Raw genomic sequence first — 23,037 nt, 5'->3', positions numbered from 1 at the left:
ATTTAAAAATATCCTTGTCGATGAAATTTCAAACCGCAGTATTACAAACGGGGTGATATGTGTGTAAGCGTCTCTCTTTACCAATGGAGTTATTCATGCCAAACTGTGTCTAGCGAATCAATATCTGTAAATCATCATTTTAAGGCGAATTCATTGAACTGGGAAATCGTGAACTATGATTTCACGACAATGTTACTGGAGACTTTAAACACATGACACACACTAGCGAATTAAACGACATCCCTGGTTACAAAATAAAGTGGGTTAGAAAAAAATCTTTTACTTTTTGTTTTACATGCATGTGTATCAAAAAAGACTACTTAGAAGGTAAAATATAAAACTTCTTTTACAAAAGAAATCCATTTGATATTTTTTTCTTTTTTTCCCTCATTTTTTATATGGAGGTTATATTAAAGACATCCGTTTGTAACACTTATTGAAATTGTGTGACACTGGTAGTGCACTCAAAAAAAGTGAACTCTCTATTTCACTAAAGCCAATTTAACTTTATTTTAGTTCATGAAATTATTATATATGGAGAAAGTTTCCTTTACTCTAATAATTTTTTGCGTACGTTAGTTAAATGAACTAAAAAACGGGACAAAAAAGTATACACAAATGAAGCAAAAAGTTTTACTAAATTCGTACTTCTCACAAAATAGTTCATTATTTCTTTAAATTTGTACATTTTACTACAAATTCGTCCATCATGAACTTCGTATATCACTAAAGACATTCTTGCAATTTTGAACTCCATTTTTTTCTTTCAAACTACAAAATTTTCTTTAAAGGCCGGTATGCACCTCTAGCGAAATTTTCGGTAGCAAAAATTTATTTAAGTCTACAACAACAAAAACACGATTGTGTACGCAAATTTTAAATTAGCTAATCGCTTTTAAAAATTGTTAATATATGTTCCATATATTCCTCAAATACATTGTTGATTACTTATAGACTGTTTAAAACTTTTACGCCCACAATGATTGTAATAAATTAAATGTTTGCTCCCAAAATATGCTTTTGACAACCCTGTTATTTTCATTAGAGGTGCGTACCAGCTTACGAAATTGAACGCTACCGAAACTTTCGTTAGCATAAATAGCAATGCATTTCTTATGGGAATAAAATTTTTCACTAGAGGTGCGTACCGGCGTTAATAAGTGAAAAAAATTAATTATGTCTAATAAATTTTCTTGAATTTGTTATATTTACTTATTTTTGTGATATCGGCGTGATGCAGCGTTTGTAATACTGTTTAGTTAAAATTTTCTAAAAATATTAAAAATTTTCTAAAATTAACTAAATGTTTTCTTCCTGGTGGGTTCTCTGTTTTTTCAATGTCGTATCCGTTTTTGAGTTGGTCTGTTTTTCAGTTGATTTGATTGTCAATAAGTCTAATAATTGGAATGTCTTAGTAATATTTGCATTTGGTGTATTAAAAAAAATTATACAAAAATGAAGCATAAAGATTTACTAAATTCGTGCCTCCCAAAATAAAAAATAGTTCAAAATTTCTTAAAAAATGTAAATTTTACCAATAATACGCCCTTCTTGAATTACCTATGACACTAAAGACATTTTTGAAATTTTGAACTCCAATTTTTTCTTTCACACAGAAATTTTTTTGACAAGAGAGAAAAAATTAGTTATTATGTCTAATAAATATTTACTTGTATTTTTTGTATTATTGCATACATTTAAAGACCCACTTTAATATACATATATGCATAAACATGAATGTGCAAGCGTTTCTAATACTACCACATTCCAAAGCGAAGCTATGTATCTTTGTAAGACAATGTTTGAACCCCACTCGTATTTATGATGTTAAATGTTTATTTCTACTATAATTTTGATTCGGAGGGAAGGCTTGTATATTGCATATTTGCATGTATGGGTGTACAAATCCGTGAGATGTTTCCTTTAGTGGACTGTAGATAAAGATTAACTCTCGGAAATGTAAAGATTTTTGTTGTAACGAAAAGAGAAGAAAGCAAAAGGCAAAGTGTAAGTTTAAGATTTCAAAAGTATGGCTTTATTCAGGATGACGGCAGCTTACCAAGGGCAATGACGAAGCACAAGTGAAGTTGTATATCAAACGAAGTGTCAGTCAGACATTATGGTTTAGAATTTACAACAATTAAATTCATTTTGAGTAAAAGCTTTAGGGTTATCGCATAAAGGTTGAATTCAAGTATCGATAACAATAATTCATATTATGTATTGGCAATTCAATTATTTTCGTTAAATTCAAATATTCAAACATTATTCAAAATTTTCAAAAAGTTAATAATAAACTAAAAACAGTTGTGGAACGGAGTTCAACATGCCGCCCCCCTTGCAGCAATGCAATTCAATAAGAACAGGCTCCAGATATTATCCATCCAAACACAGAACTTTGGGCGATGGGCATTGAGGACGATGTCTGAATGAGGCCAGCCAACAAGATCTTTGACAACTGATCGTTTCCAACTACAAGTTCTATGTCAGTTGGTTTAAAAAAGTGTGGATCTGCCAAGTTAGGCAGATGGTTGTAAACCGTTTGGAGTTTTTTCTCAGATGTCGCTTCCGGTAGTGCCATATTAAATTGGGTTTTCACTATTCCAGTTATTTGAATTTTTGCTGCTGGATCATAGTAGGACTGCAAACTCAAAGTACAAAATTCGCTATGGTTCTTTCGGGTTGTACGTAGATTAAGCCGCTGTACCAATGACTTAAGTACAAAGGTTTCGTGGGTCCATTCGGTGACAAACCTCTAGCTAGCGCAGTCGGCAGGAAAATATGCCTCTTTGGTCTTTGGCTCAATCTTTCGTGTACTTTCGGTGGAGAACGTTTGCCAGTAGTACGAGTTAATGCAGTGGCTGTTCGATGATTTTTTTTGACACTCTCATGATGTGGTTTATTGTCTCGTCGTCCGTTTCTTCTCATATGATCATCGACATGGAGCATTGTGTGGTGGTTATAGTTACATACCACGCAAGTTTTTCGGGATCTGCACCATTCGCGTGTGTGGGAAGCACAGAGGCATTTAAAACAAAAGCGATGTTCTTTCATGTGTTTTCTTCGCTCATGGACGTTCATCCGTTGAAATTCGGGGCAGTCTTTTAAAATGTGACGGTTGTGGCAGATACGGCATTTCGGCTGACTAAATGTGGCACTGTAACGTAAATTTATTAAGTTGTGAACTTGAGAATAAAAATTATGAAATTTAGTTGGCAACGGGTAGAATACACAGTTTAACTATTGGACGCAAAAGCGTACCAGATTGTGTCTTAAGCTCAGCAACGCGGACCTTTGAGTCAGGACCTCGAAATACCTTAATAACACGTCCCAATCTCCATTCAGTCGGTGGCAAGTTATCGTCTTTAATAATGACTAAGTCGTCTTCTTTAAGATTTTGCTGTTCTGTCTTCCATTTATATCTCTTCTGCAAGTTGGAGATGTACTCGTTCTTCCATCTCTTTGCGAAATTAAATTGGATCGTTTTCAATCTTTGCCATCGATTTATTAAAGTCAAGTTATCAGTACATTGTTCTGGTGCAGCAATCAATGCGGACCCTCTAAGAAAATGTCCAGGTGTTAAAGCAGTAATTTCCGAAGGGTCTTCGCTTATAGGAGACAAGGGCCTAGAATTCAGTACACTTTCTATTCTAACTAGTAAAGTAGAGAATTCTTCATAAGTAAATTTAATATTGCCTGCGGCTTTTCGAAGGTGGGATTTCATGCTTTTGACAGCAGCTTCCCATAGTCCACCCATGTGTGGTGCATGTGGTGGAATAAAGTGCCAAGTGAACCCGTGAATATTGTATTTGTCAACTAGACCTTTCTCAGAAGATTGTATAAAGTTTCGATATTCTCGAGAGAGTGCTTTGCTGGCACCAACAAAATTGGTCCCATTATCAGAGAATACTTTATTAGGTAAACCACGTCTCCCTACAAATCGATCAAATGTGGCTAAGAAAGCTTCAGTAGTCAACTCGGAGCACGCCTCCAGATGCACAGCTCGAGTTGATAAACAAATGAAAACAGCGGCATAACCTTTATGAAGTTTCGCGTTTCGTAATTTCGAAGTTTTCAAATCGAATGGGCCGGCAAAATCCAAACCCGTGTTGGTAAAGGGCAGTGAAAAAGTACAACGCTCTTCAGGCAATGCAGCCATTATCTGATTTCGAATGCGCTGTTTATATATTGTGCAAGTACGGCAATTTCGAATACAAGATCGGACAGAGTTCTTCAAACGTATCACATAGAATTCAGCTCGTATTGCCCGTAACATACCTTGATGTTCGGCATGTAAAAGAATTTTGTGGGTAAAAGTTAAAAGCAATTTAAAAAAGTGAGAATGTTCTGGCAGAATGATCGGATACTTCTCGTTATATGGAAGATCCGAATTCGCTAAACGACCATTTACCCTAAGTAAGTTTCGTTCATCTAAAAACGGGTTCAGAGTCAGAAGTTTGCTCTTAGAAGATATGGGTTGTTTATTTTCCAATGCATGATATTCCGCATGAAAAAATTTAAGTTGTGCCAGCCTAATTAATTGAAATTTGACAGTTCTAATTTCCGCTGAAGTAATATATTTATCCCCAAATGAGTCAGAATTCCGCTTTTGACATTTCCTTATAAATCTATACATAAAACACACAACTCGTAGAGCTCGGCTGAAGGAAGAGAATCTTTCAAGTAAGTCTTCCATATGTGTCTCGATTTGGAAGTTAACAGTTTTTCGCTCAAGTTCTGGCTCCTGAAATGTTTTAGACTTTGGCCAACATTCTGAAGGTTGTACCAACCACTTTGGTCCATGCCACCAGAGATGATTATTTTTCAGTTCTGCCGCAGTACAGCCTCGCGTTCCAATATCGGCTGGGTTTTCAGTAGTTGGAACATATCGCCAAGTTACATTTCCCACATTATCCAAAATTTCTGAAATCTTATTTGCGACAAAAGTTTTCCAATGGAAAGGCGGTTTATCTAACCAGGCCAAAGTAATAGTTGAGTCGCACCAAAGATAAACACCGGTAACAGGAAAAGTCATATTTTGGGATATTGATTTCAAAAGTCTAGACAGTAGTGCCGCGCCGCACAATTCTAACCTGGGTAAGCTCACTGTTTTCAAAGGTGCCACCTTAGTTTTTGAAACAAGTAAGTTTGATGTTATACAGTTCTCAGGTGATATAATGCGGATATATATACATGCGCAGTATGCTTTTTCGGAAGCATCGCAAAATCCGTGAATTTGAATACGCCTGTCGGGTGCGTAATAAATCCAACGAGGTATTCGGATATACTCAATGTCAGAAAAATTGGAAATGAAAGAATTCCATTTTTGAAAAGAGTGAGGCTTGACTTCCTCATCCCAATCAGTTCCATCAAGCCAAAGTTGTTGTAAAAGCATCTTTGCTACAACTATAATCGGCGCCAACCAACCAGCGGGATCGAATATCTTTGCCACAATAGATAATATTTTCCTTTTCGTCATCGGTGAGGTAGGAAGAGCAATATTTGAAACGACATAGAGAAAAGAATCTGACATGGCATTCCACCGAATGCCTAATGTTTTTGTTTCGCTGGTATCTTCAAGTTTCAAGAAATCTTCATTTAGAAGATCTTCCGGGGGCACATTGCGAAGAATATGTGGGTGATTAGCCGTAAGCTTTTTGAGTGGAAACCCAGCAGAATTAAGTAAATCTATAAGTTCTAACAAGTAAGCCTTGGTCTCAGTTAATGAATGTCCCCCAGAAAGAATATCGTCAACATATGTTTGGTTTCGTAAAATATGTGAAGCTGTGGGATGAGTAGTTTTTTCTTCTTCGGCTAGTTGTAAAAGTGTGCGAATAGCCAAGTATGGAGCACAGTTTACTCCAAAAGTAACAGTCTTCAAGCAAAAGTCTTTGATCCCTTCGGTCGAATTTTCCCGGAATAAAATGCGCTGATATTGTCTATCATCCTGATGAACATAAATTTGGCGATACATTTTCTGAATATCGCCATTAAACACGTATCGGAAGAAACGCCAGCGTAGTACAACATTCATCAGTTCATTTTGTAGTATCGGTCCAGTATGCAGAATATCATTCAATGCGACTCCCGTCGAAGTTTTCTTCGAGGCGTTAAATACCACACGTACTTTTGTAGATGACCTTTCAGGTTTTACGACTGCGTGATGAGGAAGATAAAAGGAAAAATATGCAGAGTCACGACAGATTTCTGAGGAAGACGTTATCTCCATGTGGTCAAGTGTTAAATATTCAGATAAAACAGCAGTGTATTCTGCAGCAAGTTGAGGCGATTTTTTCAAGTTCTTTTCCATATGAAGATATTGACCGAGGGCAGCTCGTCTTGAAGGTCCTAGAGCTAAGTCTTTGGGTAGATCCTGACGAAAGGGTAATCTAACTTGATATCTCCCGTCAGATTGGCGAACAGTAGTTTTCCGATAAAAATCTTCACACCACATGTCAGTTTCAGACAAATTCTTTGAAGTTGGAACTTCTTCAAGTTCCCAAAATTTTCTAATTTCATTATTAAGTGAATCAGTACAAGTCACAAAATTCGCAAACACTTGAGTAGATCTAGTTTTTGGAGGGCCACTCAAAATCCAACCAAATTCAGTTTCTTGTGCAAGAAGACTTCCAGATATATTTCTTCGCACACCCGATTTCAAGATGAATGGAAGAATGTCGCTACCTAATAACATGTCTATTTGCGCGGGTTTGTAAAAGTAGGGATCAGCTAAGTCAATATTTTCCAAATCTGACCAGTTAGAGATCTGGGTTGGGTAAGAGGGCATTAAGTGATTCATATTTGAAATAACTAACGCAGTTGTACGAATTTTGAAATCAGATTTTCGAGATTTTAAAATCAGATGACAAAGTTTCGAAGAATTCTCAAGAAGAGTACCCCCTAATCCTGAAATGGTAGTAAATGACTTCTTGGTCGGTATTAAGTATCGCTTTACAAGTCTGCTTGAAATAAAAGATTCTTGGGATCCTTGATCAATAAAAGCCCGTATTGTTAAATTAGTTCCTAAGTGTTCTAAATAGATTAACGCCGTTGGCAAAATAGTAGAATCTGCAGAACTAGTAAAGTTAGATTGAACATGTGAAACTGAATTTCCATAAGCAGCAGCTGATGTCGAAGGTTGATTATCATATGCAGTTTCCGTATGAAATGTCGTGACTTCAGGTGGCGGACTACTTTGTAGCTCTTGAACAGAATCTGGATGTAAAAGTGTATGATGTTTCTGGTGACATTTCTGACAAACATTTTCGCTTTGACAATTTTGCGCAGTGTGGCCGTAACACAAACAATTTATGCATACTTTGTTGTCCCTGACGAACTTTCGCCTTTGTGCAAGAGACCAAGTTTTGAATTTAAGACAGGCTCTCAAAGAATGATTAAGTTTGCAAGCTTTACAAGATCGGACTTTGGAATCAGTTTTCGTGTGATAAGTCTGAGTTTTCTGAGTCACATTTGTATTATTTGAAGGCTTCCTCATGTCAGAAATAGATTCCAACATATTTAATCTTTTTGAAATAAAGTCGTCCAATTGCTCCCAAGATGGCATTTCCTTGTGATCGCTTAACGAATTTTCCCAGGCTGTCAAAGTTTCATCCGGAAGTTTTGATGAAACCCAGAAAACTAAGAATGGATCCCACGACATGACCGATATATTGTAAGTTTTCAATATAGAAAGACAATTGTTTATAGTGTACTGCAAGTTTCGTAGAGCTTTTCCTTTTTCCGAAGTTACGCGCTCAGTTTCAAATATTTTCCTGAGCTGATGATTAATAAGTATGCGCTTATTTTCGTAACGTTGACGTAGGGATTCCCAAGCTAAGTGAAAGTTGTCATCAGTTAATGCGAATTGTTTTACAATCTGATTAGCCTCCCCACGAGTCTTTGCCCTTAAGTGAAATAACTTTTGTGCCGGAGACAATTTTGGGTGATTGACATAAATGGCTGAGAACATGTCTCGAAAACTGGGCCATTTGTCATATCCACCACCAAACATTTCAGTATCGCATGGAGGGACTTTCAAAGAATACCCAGTCACCTCCTGCGATGTGGTCCCAAGTATTTCTTGAGGACGCGCAGATCGCTCCATCGCTCTTTTTTCTATTTCAATCAAGTCCAGCATATCAGCTTTGCATTTCTTATAAGCCCTTATAGACTCATTAAACTTCGCGTGTATTGACTCTTTCTCCGCCTTAGCGCTATCAGTAACCATCTCTGTCTCGTATACCTGAGTGAGAGTCTGCCAACGCCGTTCTAAGTCTTCAAGATCAACTTGCAGACTTGAAAGTCTGTGCTCAGAAGTATCAATAGCACTGAAGTTGGCGCAATAAGTGACGACTTGGTCCGAAAAAAATATGAACTTTTGTGAAGCCATTACAAATCGTAAACAAGTAATTGGGGTTCAGTATTTTTGCAGTAAATAAAAAAAAACAAAGTTCCAAGACTCAAAGTCAATATGTAATATGAATGTGCAGACTCAATTCCAAAGATGTGCCAGTAGCTTGAAATAACCGCGTTTTATAACCCAAAAAAGGATTTAAACGACAAGAAATTTACTTGATATTTACCTCTAAAAATGTTAAATTGAGGTAAGACAGAGTAATTGTACTATTAAAAACTTTTAACTCCACGAGAGCAATATATTAACAAAATTTCCAGTAAAGTATAAGTATACAGTATAAGTAAACTTGTATCAAAAATTCAGCAAACCCATCAAAGTTTCACACGCAAAGTTAATTTGCATATAGGAATAAGTAATACTTAATTTCAGATAAATAAATTAATTCATATATAAGTTTAAACTCCACAAGAGCAATTTCAAATAAGATAGCAGTATAAAATCCAACAGTGAACCACTTCACAAGTAATTTCCTCAATATCAACTATATAATATCCAGAAAACTGTGAGCGTCGAATAGAATTCATGAAAATATTCACAGTGTAATATAGTGTTGTGGCAAATCGTGAAAAATATATCGTAATGTCAAATTCTCCAATCATATGCTATGATCACAATAAACAAAAAGCATACTACAGTTCCATCAAACTCAATTGAGTCAGTTCATAAATAAAATTCGTTGAGGGTTGAACATCAAATCCACAAGTGATTTACGCCGACAAAGAGAGCCAAAAGAAAAAAAGAACAGTGAAATCTAACAAAGTTGAATTTTCTCGCTAGAGAATCTCTTAGAAGTCAGCATATAACTTTGTATTGATATGTATTTTCCCTCAAAGCAACTTTAACCACAAATGTGATCATAAGAATCCATTAAAAGTTTGTACGAAAGCTTCAATCAGGTGAGATAATCAAGATTTCTTTTAAAACTTTTACTCGTAAATTCAGACTGTGCCCAAAATCAATTGAAAGTGGACTTCCACAAAATATAATTCAAAATGTATCTTAACAGCTTTGTGCAAAAGCTCAAACCACTTTCCCAAATGTCGCCAAATCCAACAATGTGTATGTGTATCGTCGCGTAGCTATTACCTCCTCCAAATGCTTTTGGGCTATGACAATTTTATCCACGAACTTGGACAATAGCGATCAAACATTCGCCTTATTCAAATGAGTAATAAATACAAAAAATACCAAGGAGATCGAGCACAACTTTCCTCCTTTTGTGCTGCAAATAAATTTGGTAACGTCAACTTGTAGTGACCAATGGCAATTCCAAAGATTCAAAGTACGAAACTCGTAAATAAATATCCAATTGACTTAATAAATGAAAATTGCCAAAATATACTCAATAAATTCCAAGGGTTGCAATATGCAGAAAAAAGTCGATAAACTGGTGCTAACTGAACTTCTCCTTATCGTAAAAAAAAATAATGTTGCATTAGTCAATTCTCAAAATTTCATGTATGAAATTCTTTATTCCAGGTATGTCCAACAATTGTTGAATAAACGTGGGCATAAATCAACGTACGTGCAATTAAAGAAAATGCTAACTCAAGCTGGAAAAAATTTCGTACACCTCTCTTGGATTGTATAAACTACAGCGTAGTTAATATAGTAACGATAATAACAATGATGTTAATCTTTACTTTTATCCAATCTTTATTGCCACGATAAGGAAAAATCCAGTTCACTTTTCTTTCTGTGTAAACCAACACCCGAATTCAAAGAAATACAAAATTCATTCTTAAAATTAAGAATAGCAATTTCAGGCAAGTAAGTAGCCTCAATTTTGATGTGCTATATTCTCACTTTCATATGTAGGTATTTCGTATTATAGGCATATATTTTCTTTACACACTGACAACCCAATGAATCCACCAAGAAGAACACTTTCGGTTACTTTCAGAAAACTCTGAATATTTTTAGAAAATTCCTACTAAACAGTATAAAACGCTGGCAACTTGTCGATATCACAAATAAGTATATATTTTTCGACAAATTCAATTTTCACTTTTCGAAGAAAATTCTGTAGCTCGAATGAAAAAATTTGATAATTGCAACTTGCAAGAATGCCTTTAGTGACACATGAAGTTTACGATGATCGTATTTGCAGTAAAAATTACAAACTCAAATAAATAATGTACTATTTTGTGAGAAATACGCATTAAGTAATTCTTAATTTGTGTGTAATTTTCTCACGTCTCTTAGTTCATTTAACGAACGTTAAGGAAACTTAGAGTAAAGGAAACTTCTTACAAACTCCATGAACTAAAATAAAGTTTTAGTGAAATATAAAGTCACTTTTTCTCCGAGTGTAGGTAAGTATTTTTTCTTCCAGTGTCCTAAATTTCAAAGGTAAGTGTTATTTTTCCTTTAAGGTAAGTATTACGAATTTCTATTTTCACTCATAGGTAAGTATTCTCTGTATAAATTGCATATGCCAATATGAAATCGGATAGGATATACTCCTATCTGATGACCTTTGGTACAAACGTTAGTAAAATTATTGAAAAATGTTTTCAAATATTCCCCGTGTACAAACACAAAATTAGAAAAAAATTTGTATGTAGAGCAATTTTCCCGGATCCCAGGGAAATTTCAGCCAACTGTATATATATATACATACATATGTATATATATTTGCCTCCAATCTCTATCAATTGAAAGCCAGACTCCAAATAGTTTTCTTAGATATATTTTTCAGTATATAATAAAATTTTATGTTTTCTATATAATTTTCTTTTGAAATTTTTTTTCAGTGTTATAATTTGCATATAAATTTCATATAATTTTCCATAAAATTTTTAGTACAATTGCTCATATAATTTTCCATATAATCTTCAATTTCTTTCCGTGTATAATTCAATTGTGTATTATCAAGTAAAAATTATTAAAATTTTAAAAATTAATATTCCCAAAATATAAACCACTTTAATTATGGTAACTACATTGGGTTGATTCTTTGTATCAAAAGAATATTGTTGTCTCAAAATCTTTACAATTTTGCAAGATTTTCATTTAAGCGTTTTTCCATTTGTGTTATTGATTTATGATAACTTGTTGGCAACCCTACCTACGTATCAACATATCAACATCCACTCACCAATGTACGTATTGATGTTCCCTTGCCGCCACCATGATGTATCAACCCACAAGCAATTAGGAATATTCTTGCCACCCAAGCACCGTTAGAAAACCACACCAAATCATCCACCTTCTTCACCAATATATCAGGCAATAGAAATTTCGTCCACATTCATAGTCAATTCAACCATCCAATCATCAATCAATAGGCAATCCAAATTAGCAAAGCAATTCTTCCACATACAATACTTAATTTTGTCTCCAAACTTTCTCAATTTTTCAAGTTAGTACAACATTTAAATATTTATCCTCAGTTTATACTTTTGACTTTTTACTAAATTCTTTTTTTTTTCGCTCTTCAACTTTGCTTGTTCACTCCAAGAAATTCTTATTCAAATGACACTCTACCGGCTTTGACACTCTAACTCTCTCTCTATTTTCTTTTCCGACGAAAGCAGAGATGCCCTATCGCTTGCCACATTCTATGATTTGTATTATGAAGTCGGGATCGCAATATGAGTTCGATATTAACTTTTAATTTATAATATTTTACATTCACCAACAATTTTTAGACGAATGCAAAATTAAATTTTCAAAATTAATTTTTTAAATGTTGGCTGTCTTCTATACACAATTAGCTTATAAAGAATAAATATATTATGCCTCAATTAGCATCCAGTTGTGCCAAAAAATCGGTAAGTATGTGGCAACTATGAATCCGAGAACAAGACAAATCATCTGACGTATTGATTGGTGGCATGCATAGACTATAGACTTTAGATAGATGAGCCATGAGTGTCAAACTATTTGTGACAGTTCCGAAGATTAAGAATAAACGGGAAAAATAAGAGCACGCTTACAATCTCTTTCGTTTTCCTTTTTGTAGTTTGCCAATTTTACACAAAACTAGAACGTTTATGATGCAACAGTTGATTTATAAATAAATTAATATATTAAAAGTTCATATTTGAACAAAAAATTGTGACCAAAATCGCGAAAATACGAAATTTAATTTTGAGCAGCATTGCTCTTTACGAAAAACACAAAAGCAAATGCACGAAAATTAATGTTTGGGACTGACTCTTTACGAAAAAATCAAAACGAAATGTCAGAAAATTAATTTTTGGAACTGACACATTTTTTTAAAGAGAATAGTGGATCATCTATGTATTAAAAGGTCTATGGTGGCATGTGCAATGTGCTTCAAAATAAGAGAGTAATGTTAATATTCTGACTGTCGTTTTAATTTTGGCTGCGCAGTCAGCTTTCGAGAGAATTTTTGTAACTGGTAACTTAAGAGAATTCACTTATGTGTGTAGAGTATGTATCAAAGCATATGGTAGTGTATGTATCGCTGTATGTATGCTAATTCGATGTTTGTCAGCGGACAAACAGAAAATTTCTATGAATGTTGAAAATTATATCGGAGAGTGACTGAGATTACATATAACGTTGAAGATGGATGTTTTGTTGAATATGGCTGTTAACGCGTTTTGTGGTTGAGTGTGGATAACATGGGTAAGTATGTTAGGGCTGCAGTGTGGATAGCATAGGTAAGTATGTTAGGTTTGCATATCAAGGTAAGTATCTTAAAATGTTGCAAACAAATGTTGCGGTTTCGTAAACTATATACACAATTGTAAATGTTGCAAATATTTCTGGTACGAATGTTAAATATGTTGAAGGTAAGTATCCACGAATGTCGTAAACATAAACCGTGGGTAAGTATGTAAGGGTAAGTATGTAAGGGAATTTATGTTAGAGTTGCTCGTAAAGCAAACTTTTTACAATTTACAGTGGTTAATGTTAAACAGCTTTTTGCTTCTTTTGCAAAGAATTTAACAGAGTTCAAATTTGCATTCTGTAACAACAATCTGTGTTACAATTAACATCGATCACTTGTAAGAAGAATTTCTGACTATGTGCTTTCTGGTTAAAGTTTCGAGATCAGAACCATAAGTCATGTAAAAAATAATTATTCAGATCACAAAGTTATTCTACCGTTGCGTTGCCACTAAATCATAAGCCAAACACTGATATTCTCAAACGTTCACAATATAATAAATTTCACGTACCTTTTGTCCATAATGATTTTGAGAATATGAAAAAATGGATAGGCAAGTCTGCGGTTTGTGTAATGTGGAGGACGTAATCCCAAGTTAAATGCAAACGCTTTTCCAAGACAGTGGACGTAATCCAAGATTATAAGATTCTTCCCAGTTCCTTGACGGTTCGAAGGATCATGTACAAATCCGTGAGATGTTTCCTTTAGTGGACTGTAGATAAAGATTAACTCTCGGAAATGTAAAGATTTTTGTTGTAACGAAAAGAGAAGAAAGCAAAAGGCAAAGTGTAAGTTTAAGATTTCAAAAGTATGGCTTTATTCAGGATGACGGCAGCTTACCAAGGGCAATGACGAAGCACAAGTGAAGTTGTATATCAAACGAAGTGTCAGTCAGACATTATGGTTTAGAATTTACAACAATTAAATTCATTTTGAGTAAAAGCTTTAGGGTTATCGCATAAAGGTTGAATTCAAGTATCGATAACAATAATTCATATTATGTATTGGCAATTCAATTATTTTCGTTAAATTCAAATATTCAAACATTATTCAAAATTTTCAAAAAGTTAATAATAAACTAAAAACAGTTGAAACCGAAAGAACTTGCAAAGAATATTTTGAAGAAAATATGGTTTGTAAATAACTTTAAAAAAAAAATATTTCTAAAGGAATTTGTCACATGCGCAAAATAATTAAAACTTTTTTTTTTAAATAGCAAGATGCATTTACGTCAATAAAGTTAAAAAAGCAAATACAAATTTGAATTATACACACATTAATATTCTTCCGATTTCTTACACAACACCCAAAAAAACAGTGAATCAGGAAGGAAAATTTTAATTATGTAATTTGAGAAATTTAAGGTTTAACTTAACTCTATTAAACAGGTGTCAGTGCTATTTCACAAATTATACGAATTATACCAATTTAAGAAAATTTGTTAGACATAATTATCCTTTTTTTCACTTGTTAAAGGAATTTTCGTATTTGAAAGGAAAAATTTGCCATGGTGTTACTCTTGATAAAAGTGCTGTTGAGGATGTTTTTGTTATTGGTAGTAGAAACCAAAACAATGAGAAAAAATCTGTAGTTGTCAAATTTGCGACAAAGACTGAAAAAGAAAAGTTGATGGAAGCAAAGAAAAAACTTAGAGAAAACGATGAAACAAAAACAGTTTATGTTAATGACTCTTTGAGCAAAGAGACAATGTTATTACTGCAACACGCAAAGACATTGAAGTCCATTGGGTACCAACAAATCTATGCTCGCAATGGAAGAGTATATTGCAAGAAAACAAATATCGCACGAGCTCAGATGGTTAAAACTTTAGATGATGTAGACAAAATGCTTTTGGATGCTACAACAAATAAACATTGGAAAAGAAGATCTGAAGTTCAGGCGAGAACTTTCGAAGTGGTTGAAAATATTCACAATGATGAAGAAGATGATGATAATAATGAAGGCGATGATGATTATTTATCTTCATAATTACACATGTATTTGTTATCTTTTTTTTTTCAATTGATATACAATTTTAAATTTATTTATGATTAATAAAAACAAGTATTTCAAGAATTTTTCATCTTTTAAAAACTACGTTTGTAATTTTAAATATTCTGATTTCAATATTGTAAGTTTAAATAGCAGAAGCGTTTCATCTTTGCATAAATTTAATCGGTTAAAATCATTATTAGCTGATATTCCGATTTTGCCTGATGTTATAGCAATTCAGGAAACATGGTTTCAAGACTCAATTTCGCAAATTTATTCAATTCCAGGCTATAAAGGAATTCATTGTTGTCGGGAAGATGGGTACGGTGGTACATCAATTTACATAAGAGATTTCTGGGTATATAATGTGGAGTTCTGTAGAAGTGAATCATTTGTAGAGATTATCGTTATTTCTTTACTGAATTTTAAGATTGATGGGAAACTTGTGAAGTTAGTATCCTATTATCGTTCCCAGAAATGTTCAGTTGGGCAATTTAAAACGATAATTGAAGCAGTTTTGAATGAACACGGAAGTGATCCATTAGTTTTAGTTGGGGACTCAAATATAGATCTACTCCAAGAATCCTTATGCAGTGAGTTGCTTGCAGTAATACAAAGTTTTGGTTGCGAAAATGTCCATGAAATGGTGACAAGACCCGCAAGCAAGTCGTGCATTGACCATGTTTTTAGCAATTTTGTGGGGAGGATTTATGTTGGTTCCGTTGAGTGCAGTTTGTCTGATCACAATCTTATATACTGCAAGATTAAGGCAAAAATATCTAGAAATGATCATACTGAAGTAGTAAAGCGTTATTGTGATTATCGAAAAGCTGAAAATTATTTGCTGAATGAGTTGCCTTCAGATTCAGATTTTGATTCGCTAACTGTATCGGAAAAGATGGAAGAACTTATTTCATGTATGGAAAGATCAATTAAACTTTCAACAACTGAGACCAAAACTAGAAAACATGCTAGATTTATGATGACACCATGGATCAATGGAAATTTACAACAGATGATTCTTATGAAAATGAAACTACTCAAAAAGAGGCGGAAGGGAGAGAAGAATCCAATAGTAGATATATCCTTGAAACGTATTAGCAAGGTTATAAGTGTGGCGAACAGGAGAAGTAGAGATTTGTATTATAGTGAGGGTATTGATCGAGCGGCAAATGATCCCAAGCGGGGCTGGAGTTTCATAAATGAAGTTCTTGGTAGAAAGAAACGGAAGGAAATTCGACTTATTGATAGTCGAGGTGAGAACGTGTTGGGTAATAATGAAAAGGCTAACCATTTAAACACATTATTTCTTAGTTCAGTTGAGGATTTAAAAAGAGGTATTGAGATCTTTCCTAGCGATAATGTTAATTCACTACGTAGTCTGACCCATGTAGATAGTAATTTCTCCATAAATCCCATCGAAAGTGATTGTTTAATAGAAGTTATAAATTCTTTGAAAACGAATAAAAGCCCTGGTCATGACAATATATCGCCAAAGTTTATTAAAAGGTGTAGTAATGCGATTGTACCCCATTTGGTAAAAATTTTTAATGAAATGGTTAGCACATCCATGTATCCAGATATATTAAAGATGCATCGAATTGTACCTATACCAAAGGCAGTAGATACGAGTTCCGTTAGAAACTACAGACCTGTAGCAGTTTTATCTACATTAGATAAAGTGTATGAGAAAATTATTTACGATAATTTATTTTCGTACTGTATGGAAAACCGTTTATTGTATGATTATCAATACGGATTTAGACGCGGATGTGGAACTGAGGAGGCAGTACTTAGTGTCATGAAATATATATGTAGTGGTTTGGATAATGGTTTCAACGGAGTTGCGGGAATATTTTTCGATTTTTCTAAAGCGTTCGATCTGGTAGATCATCAGTTATTGCTTGAAAAAATGTGTTATTACGGAATTCAAGGGAAGGAGTTGCTTTTATTTAAGAGTTATTTATCACATAGAAAGCAGTATGTCGATGTCGACGGATCGCGGAGTTTTATAGGTTCAGTTATTCACGGAGTTCCACAGGGAAGTTGTTTAGGACCTTTACTATTTTTGATATATATTAATGACTTAAAAAATCTTCAACTCAGTGGTAAACTTATTCTGTACGCTGATGATGTATGTTTATTTTATCCGTATAATTTCGATATTTCATTAAAGACAGCTATAGAGAGAGATTCGGCGTTGCTTTTCGAATTCGCAAGACTGAACAGGCTTATTTTGAATCCAGAGAAGACGAGGCTGATAAGATTTCGGCCTAATCCTTCAGTCAATAATGAGTTTAGTGTGCGTATTAACGGAGAACTGATTCGGGAGACTAATTCTGTGAAATATCTAGGTGTTATTTTACAAAGTAATCTGAGGTGGGATTCGCATATTGAGGCTTTAAAGATGAGGATTGCACCCGCCATTGGAATTTTGTACAAGATAAAGAACAAATTTGATACTGGTACGAAACTTAAGATTTTTTCTTGCCTAATACAATCGCATCTGAATTATATAGTTACAGCTTATGCTTATAATAAAACTAACAGTATATTGAAATCACTACAATCCATGCAAAACAAAGCGTTACGAATTGTATATAATTAGCCATCGAACTACTCCAGTTTGACATTATTTAAAGATGTTGCAAAAACTACCTTGCCAATCAATGGGTTATATAAATACAATATCCTTAAATATGTTTTTAGATCCATTTTTAAAATCGGTTACCACACAACGCATTTTTCTCAGAACCAAACGATATTCAATACAAGGAATGGAATAAATTTGCGAGTACCAAGATGTCGTCTGGAAAAGACAAAACAACGTATAGATTACATTGGCGGGATAACCTATAATAGGTTACCCGTAGAACTAAAGGCATGTTTTCCAATATCGAGATTTAAAATGCTATGTAAAAGATATATTTTTAATAACTATGAATCGCTTCTGCTCTAATAATTAATTTTTATTTATTTTTCTGCACTAGTTTTACCTATAGTATTCACTATATTATTATTATACTTTGAATTTGGTTAGCAATATTAATTGTTAGCATCTCTTATACATACATATATAGTTTTTGGTTTTTTTATCTGAACATTATGAAATAATTTTTGCCAATTTGTCCCAATAATGCCTTCTTGGCGCGGGACCATATATATAAGGAATTATTAATTAAATTGTTCAATAAAATCACATTAAAAAAAAAAAAAAAAAAAAAGTTCAAGATAGGCGCATTATTAGTTAAAATGTAAAAATGTTAAGGAACTTTGAACTATATGTGTGTAGTTATAACCATAGCGATAGGCGGTAGGGAAAACATTTTCGCCGCGACGACAAATACAATAAGCGAAAATTCCCTCTTTTCTTGTTTCCGAGTGTTTTTGATGGTCAACATAGCATGATTTTATATAAAGGGTGATTCTTTTGAGGTTAGGATTTTCATGCATTAGTATTTGACAGATCACGTGGGATTTCAGACATGGTGTCAAAGAGAAAGATGCTCAGTATGCTTTGACATTTCATCATGAATAGACTTACTAACGAGCCACAACGTCGAATTTTCAGTGAATGGGCCCTAGAAAAGTTGGCAGAAAATCCGCTTTTTTATCGACAAATTTTGTTCAGCGATGAGGCTCATTTCTGGTTGAATGGCTACGTAAATAAGCAAAATTGCCGCATTTGGAGTGAAGAGCAACCAGAAGCCGTTCAAGAACTGCCCATGCATCCCGAAAAATGCACTGTTTGGTGTGGTTTGTACGCTGGTGGAATCATTGGACCGTATTTTTTCAAAGATGCTGTTGGACGCAACGTTACGGTGAATGGCGATCGCTATCGTTCGATGCTAACAAACTTTTTGTTGCCAAAAATGGAAGAACTGAACTTGGTTGACATGTGGTTTCAACAAGATGGCGCTACATGCCACACAGCTCGCGATTCTATGGCCATTTTGAGGGAAAACTTCGGAGAACAATTCATCTCAAGAAATGGACCGGTAAGTTGGCCACCAAGATCATGCGATTTGACGCCTTTAGACTATTTTTTGTGGGGCTACGTCAAGTCTAAAGTCTACAGAAATAAGCCAGCAACTATTCCAGCTTTGGAAGACAACATTTCCGAAGAAATTCGGGCTATTCCGGCCGAAATGCTCGAAAAAGTTGCCCAAAATTGGACTTTCCGAATGGACCACCTAAGACGCAGCCGCGGTCAACATTTAAATGAAATTATCTTCAAAAAGTAAATGTCATGGACCAATCTAACGTTTCAAATAAAGAACCGATGAGATTTTGCAAATTTTAGGCGTTTTTTTTTTAAAAAAAGTAATCAAGCTCTTAACAAATCACCCTTTATTTAGGCACCAATTTTTTCTCCATTATTTTATGTTTGTTTTGCATTCTGATATTCGCTACATAAAAAATAGTAATGTCTGTTCGACATTATTGAAATCGGTTCAGAGTTAGATATAGCTCCCATACATATCTTTCGCCCGATATACACCCATATTATCACAGAGGCCTAAGTTTTACTCCTATTTCCGTGAAATTTTGCACAGGGTGTAGACTTAACAGTGTTACTATGCATGCCAAATTTGATTTAAACGGTTCAGATTTAGATATAGCTCCCACGTATATCTAGTCCGATTTATACACATATGTGGTCATATGTGTATAAATTCTACTCCGATTTACATGAGAATGAATTGGAGAATATCATATAGGAAACGACGATGAACTATCTGAATTATACAGGAGGCAATTTTTGGTTGGTAAAGACGGATTTAAATTGGATACAAATCCTCAATAAATGCGAAAACAATTACAAAACACAAATTGAGCATTGTAGACACTTAATCGGTGAACCTATACAATCGTTAGCTATTTCTTTTATACCTGATGAAGGTGACAGAGCACAACTGAGTACAAACCAAATGCTACAGTCTTTTATTTGTATTATTTTCATATGAAATAATTCAAAACAAATCAACTAAAAGTATCTTAACCCAAAAATATTTACATTTGTAAATAGTGGCATATTTTGAAGAAAAATACAAAAAGTATTGAATAACTGCTATATTGTAGAAAATATTATTAAATAGGTACATATTATGAAAGAGCACGAAAAATTTGCCACTGAGTTCTAATTGCTTAAAAATCGGAAAAATATTGTTGAAATGCCAAGAGTTTCAAAAATGAAATATTTATATAGTGCCAAAGCTGGGGTTAATAACGGAGTTGAATAAAAACATGTAATATTTTGTTATTTGTCGAGTTATTTGAAGAAAAAAACGTTTACAAGCAAAAACAATCCTTAGTGGTGAGTTCAAAAACTTGAAAAGCGATGGTAACACTATATAATTTTCCGCCTAGGAATTAGAATAGATTTTAATTTGGCGACACGCCGTTAGCCGTCACGGCATTCCGTCGCGGATTATGAGCTTTCCATAAGAAATACACGTAAACAAGTGTTTACGCAACTATCGCTATGGTTATATTTGCACACTATAGTGGGAGACACAAATATAAAAATTTGTATGTTTCATTTGTGTAAATTTTTTTTCTAACGTACGCTAAACATTGGCAAGGATGCTATAGATAGTCTTGGACTAGACCCTTGCAATCTCAATGTTATCCATTTTAATGCACAAAGTATTGTGCCTGGACCGAGTTCAACTAAAATAGAAGAGATAAGAGCTGTATTTGCGGGAAAAGTTTTCGATATCATTGCTATATCTGAATCATGGTTGAAGGAGTTCGTGCCGAATTCAGTGGTAAATATTTCGGGATACCGTTTATTTAGAATGGATAGGTTAGACGGTCGTGGAGGCGGCGTTTGCATGTATGTTAGAGAGACATTGCGTTCGAAAGTTGTTTATGAGATCAAGAATGATTGTGTATCGGAGGGAATTTTTATTGAGATAAATTTTAACTCTAAACATAAAGTGCTTGTTGGAGTGATATATCTTCCTTATGGTGGAATTAGAAGCTGTTGGGACGTCGTAGGTGAGCTTTGTTCTAAGTATAGTTCTGTAATTGTGGTTGGCGATTTCAATATTAATCTTTTCGCTGGTGGTGGAGAATTGAGAGATCTTTGTTCGCAATATGGTCTACATATTCTACACAATTGTTTGCCAACACATTTTAATTTTCGGACGGACAGATGTTCCCTTATTGACTATTATTTGGTTAATGATTGGAATATGGTAGCTTCGCAAGGCCAATTTATGTTTCCAGCACTGAATTCCCACCATGGTGCTGTTTATATTTCGTGCACTGTAGAGAAAACAGAATCACTTCGTAGGATAGAGATACGGGACTATTCTGCTATGGATTTGAATAGTTGTCTGTTAGATTTAGATGCCTCGGATTTTGGGGAAATATATTATACAAATGACCCTGATATCCAGATTGCATGTTTTAATGAGATTTTACTTAGAGTGTTCGATACACATGTTCCAAAAAGGAAAATAGTTTTAACAGGTCGTATTGATTGGTATTTTTGTGCTGCTATTAATTCAGCTAGACAGCTGAGGGATTTTGCTTATAGGGCTTACGTTGAATGTCGCAACGATTCCAACTGGAAAACATTTTGCAGATACCGAAATCGGCTTAAGAGGATCATCCGTAGAGAAAGGGCTAGACATTTCCGCAATTTTTTTACTAGTTGTTCGGCTAGGGATATGTGGATGGAACTCCGCAAACTTGGGTATACAGGTGGTAATCGTGGGGGGCATGACATTGATCCAGATGGGTGTAACGATCATTTTGTGTTGCCGCAGATATCTAGTCCTCCCACGATGGACTTTGAGACGGCATTTGCTGAAATGCATGATGGATACACGCTTCGTAACACTGACGTTACAGAAATTTGGGCCGCAATATGTGGAATAAAAACAAATGCTGTTGGCTGTGATGACATTCACCTTAAATTTGTCAAAATGATTTTTCCGTCGATTGCAAGCCACTTGGTCCACATATACAATACTATAATGACGACTTCGTGCTTTCCGGAAGTTTGGAAACGTGCAAGGGTAATCCCGGTACCGAAAGTTAGTTCTCCGAATTCATACTCTGATTTTCGTCCTATCAGCATTCTCCCTGCTTTATCTAAGGTGTTAGAGATCATCATTAACGATCAGATATCTGCTCATATACGAGAGAGAAACTTGCTTTCTCCATACCAGTCTGGTTTTCGAAGAGGACACAGCACAACGACTTTAATGTTAAGTGTAACCGATTCCATTCGAGAAGAGTTAGACAGGAGAAGATGTGTGGCTGTTGTTAGTCTTGATCTTACTCGTGCATTTGATTCTATAAGTCATGAGATTTTGCTCAATAAACTATATCGGAATTTCGGATTTTCCAAGAGCTTATGTCGACTGATTAAAAGTTTCATTTGTGAAAGGACTCAGTATTTTCAGGTTAATGGGACAAACTCAAGATTGAGGATGATATACAGAGGGGTTCCCCAAGGCTCAATTTTAGGACCAATGTTTTTTTCATTATATATAAATGACATATTTACTTCATTAACATTTATGGGAGCACATTTATATGCAGATGATTTGATGGTTTTTGCGGCTTTCTCTCCGGATAGGGTGGAAAACTTTATGAGGAGGGTGAATGAGGAGCTTTCTAGACTAGACAACTGGTGTTCTTCTAATTTTATACAGATAAATGCCACAAAATCTAAATCAATAACTTTTAACTATTCCGGGCACGGAAATTTGTATTTTTCACTAGGTGATTTAGATATTGTAAATGTTCATTCAATGAAAATTTTGGGATTCTATATCGATGCTGATTTGAAGTTTGATTGTCATGTTAACAGGCTAATGGCTAGAATATCCTTTTTGTTACGGAGAATATATACGACTGCTTCTGTGTTACCCTTCAATGTCCGATGGAAAGTAGGGATGACGATATTATTACCACATATCTTGTATGGGCTTGAAATATTGTCCGGTGCATCCCAAGGGAGTTT

The 23,037-nt window shown here is 34.5% G+C and overlaps 2 protein-coding genes across 3 annotated transcripts in view; both read right to left on the bottom strand.

Annotated features, from left to right (window-relative positions):
• Window positions 1-23,037, bottom strand: part of up (Troponin T, skeletal muscle) — a 452,387-nt gene that overhangs the window by 368,154 nt on the left and 61,196 nt on the right. The window lies entirely within an intron of this gene.
• Window positions 2,009-14,133, bottom strand: LOC142228082 (uncharacterized). Its single transcript, XM_075298383.1, has 3 exons — window positions 13,902-14,133; window positions 13,573-13,773; window positions 2,009-3,157 (listed from the first exon to the last, which is right to left on the bottom strand). The coding sequence occupies exons 2-3, from the start codon at window positions 13,581-13,583 to the stop codon at window positions 2,650-2,652; spliced, it is 519 nt and encodes a 172-aa protein (XP_075154498.1). The 5' UTR covers window positions 13,584-13,773; window positions 13,902-14,133; the 3' UTR covers window positions 2,009-2,649.

The sequence above is a fragment of the Haematobia irritans genome, chromosome 3 (genome assembly GCF_050003625.1).
Source record: "Haematobia irritans isolate KBUSLIRL chromosome 3, ASM5000362v1, whole genome shotgun sequence".
Classification (NCBI taxonomy): domain Eukaryota; kingdom Metazoa; phylum Arthropoda; class Insecta; order Diptera; family Muscidae; genus Haematobia; species Haematobia irritans.
The sequence above is the reverse complement of the archived record's forward strand: the minus strand, read 5'-3'. Positions and strand labels throughout refer to the sequence as shown.